The sequence below is a fragment of the Theobroma umbraticum genome, unplaced genomic scaffold (genome assembly GCF_002168275.2).
Source record: "Theobroma umbraticum cultivar Fairchild unplaced genomic scaffold, ASM216827v3 scaffold_147.0, whole genome shotgun sequence".
NCBI lineage: Eukaryota > Viridiplantae > Streptophyta > Magnoliopsida > Malvales > Malvaceae > Theobroma > Theobroma umbraticum.
The window spans coordinates 8,379,087-8,380,811 of NW_018397259.1; the positions used below are offsets into that span (position 1 = coordinate 8,379,087).

Here is a 1,725-nt window from a genome sequence, read left to right on the forward strand (position 1 = left end):
TAGCTGACCAATCCAATGGTAAAATCATTTGTCAAAATTTATTTTGAGCCAAACCAATAATCAAAACAAGAGAAAAATGCTTCAATCTTGAAATTTATTCTTTAAATAAGAACACTTTACTTATTAAATATGTATATATATTTTTGCACAAGATAAAAGAGAGTAGTAAACTTCAAATCTTGGACCTCTACCATCATCCCCTCCCCACCCCACCCTACCTGAGTCAAGCCAAGTGACCAAGTACTTACTGACATTTCATAGCCTTAAAGAAAATAGCAATCGGGAACTTTTCCCTGACTTTCTTGAGTCTTTCCATCAGTTTATTCTTTCTCAATTCCTGAAGAAAATGCCTTTCAAAACATTATAACCGATAACACCAGGCACGCTAAACCCAAATAGGACCCCAGCTGCCTGATTGCTTGTGGCCAGACCCGTTTTGCAGTAGGTTGCAAAATCCTCGCAGTTGTTGAAAAAAAAGTTGTAGTTCCCGAAGGATTTTTTCTCCAGGAGAGAAAATGCTGTCTGAATAACCTCATCAGCCGGCTTGGAAGAGTGAACAGTGCAAGTTCCACTCCTCTTGAGGCGCAACTTCAAGTAAGGGACACTATACTTGTAGACATAGATCGAGTGATCTAGGAGGAAGCAGTCAAGGCAGGTTATTACAACCCCAATTCTTTGAGAGCTGTGCCCACATATTTCGCAGGGACTTTCTCTTCTGGCTTTGCCGATTCCCAGGAAGTGAATTACTGCATCGTCTATTTCTTCTTTTTCATTATTCGACTTGATCACTGTTCCTTTCCCCACATATATGCCTTAGCATGAATTTGTATTAATTGTTAGAAAGCAAGACAACTTGGGCTACAAACTTTGATTTAGATTCTATCCTTTTGCTTACACAAAATTTAGAAACGAGCACTTACCCAAACAAACAATAATTATTATGCAATTCGATTACAATTTATTAGTTGTTGAAAATAAAATTCAGCTCAGGTGCTAGCTGTCCAAAGGTTGAATTTCCACAAGGCAAAATTTTATTAATGAAAGAGAGATAATACATGATAAATACTTGAAATCTCGTACTAAGGCCTAGTTTGGCATTTCAACAGCGGTTGAAAAATGTTGGGATCGAGAAAAGTGCATTAATTGTGAAAAAAAAAATGTAGTTTGAGATCTTTGAGTGTTCGGTATTGCTGTGGAAAAATGCTATGGTGAGTCGAATGTCTAAAAAGAACATGTTATTGACAAGTAGAGAATGAGTTTTTTTTTGTATTTTTAAGTAATTACTTTCATAATGCATCCCAAAAAACAAAATATTATGGAAATTTTATTTTAATATATTCACAGGAAAAATAATTTTTAGATTTTCAAAACTTCATATTAGAAATAAAATAATTACATCCCCACTATATATATATATATATATATATTAAAATAAGTACTAAACTAGAAATAAAATTTCTCTTCTTCTCACCCCACTCTCAGTCGAAATATATGGTTGAATAATAGTTGTTGCTGTTGTTTTGAATTAAAAATCCACCACCATAATTCTTCAAATTTCAAGCTAAAATTGTTGAAAAAGGAAACTATAGAAGATTAAGTTCTCATCTCTTATAAATTATAAGTTGCAATGGGTAGTAATTATAAGCAAGTCCAAGATTAAAAGTCCCTCATGTTGTCCCCAAACTAAGAACCAAAACATTTGGGAGATTATAATCTTTTCTTCTT

At 33.7% G+C, this 1,725-nt stretch overlaps 1 protein-coding gene across 1 annotated transcript in view; it reads right to left on the reverse strand.

The window, feature by feature from the left end:
- Nucleotides 1–213: 213 nt before the first annotated feature.
- LOC110415627 (protein LEAD-SENSITIVE 1-like) overlaps nt 214–1,725 on the reverse strand; it is a 3,076-nt gene continuing 1,564 nt past the window's right edge. Inside the window, exon 2 of the mRNA XM_021427331.1 lies at nt 214–812. Within this exon, the coding sequence (XP_021283006.1) occupies nt 331–812 (482 nt within the window). The 3' untranslated portion in view covers nt 214–330. The remainder of the gene's footprint in view (nt 813–1,725) is intronic.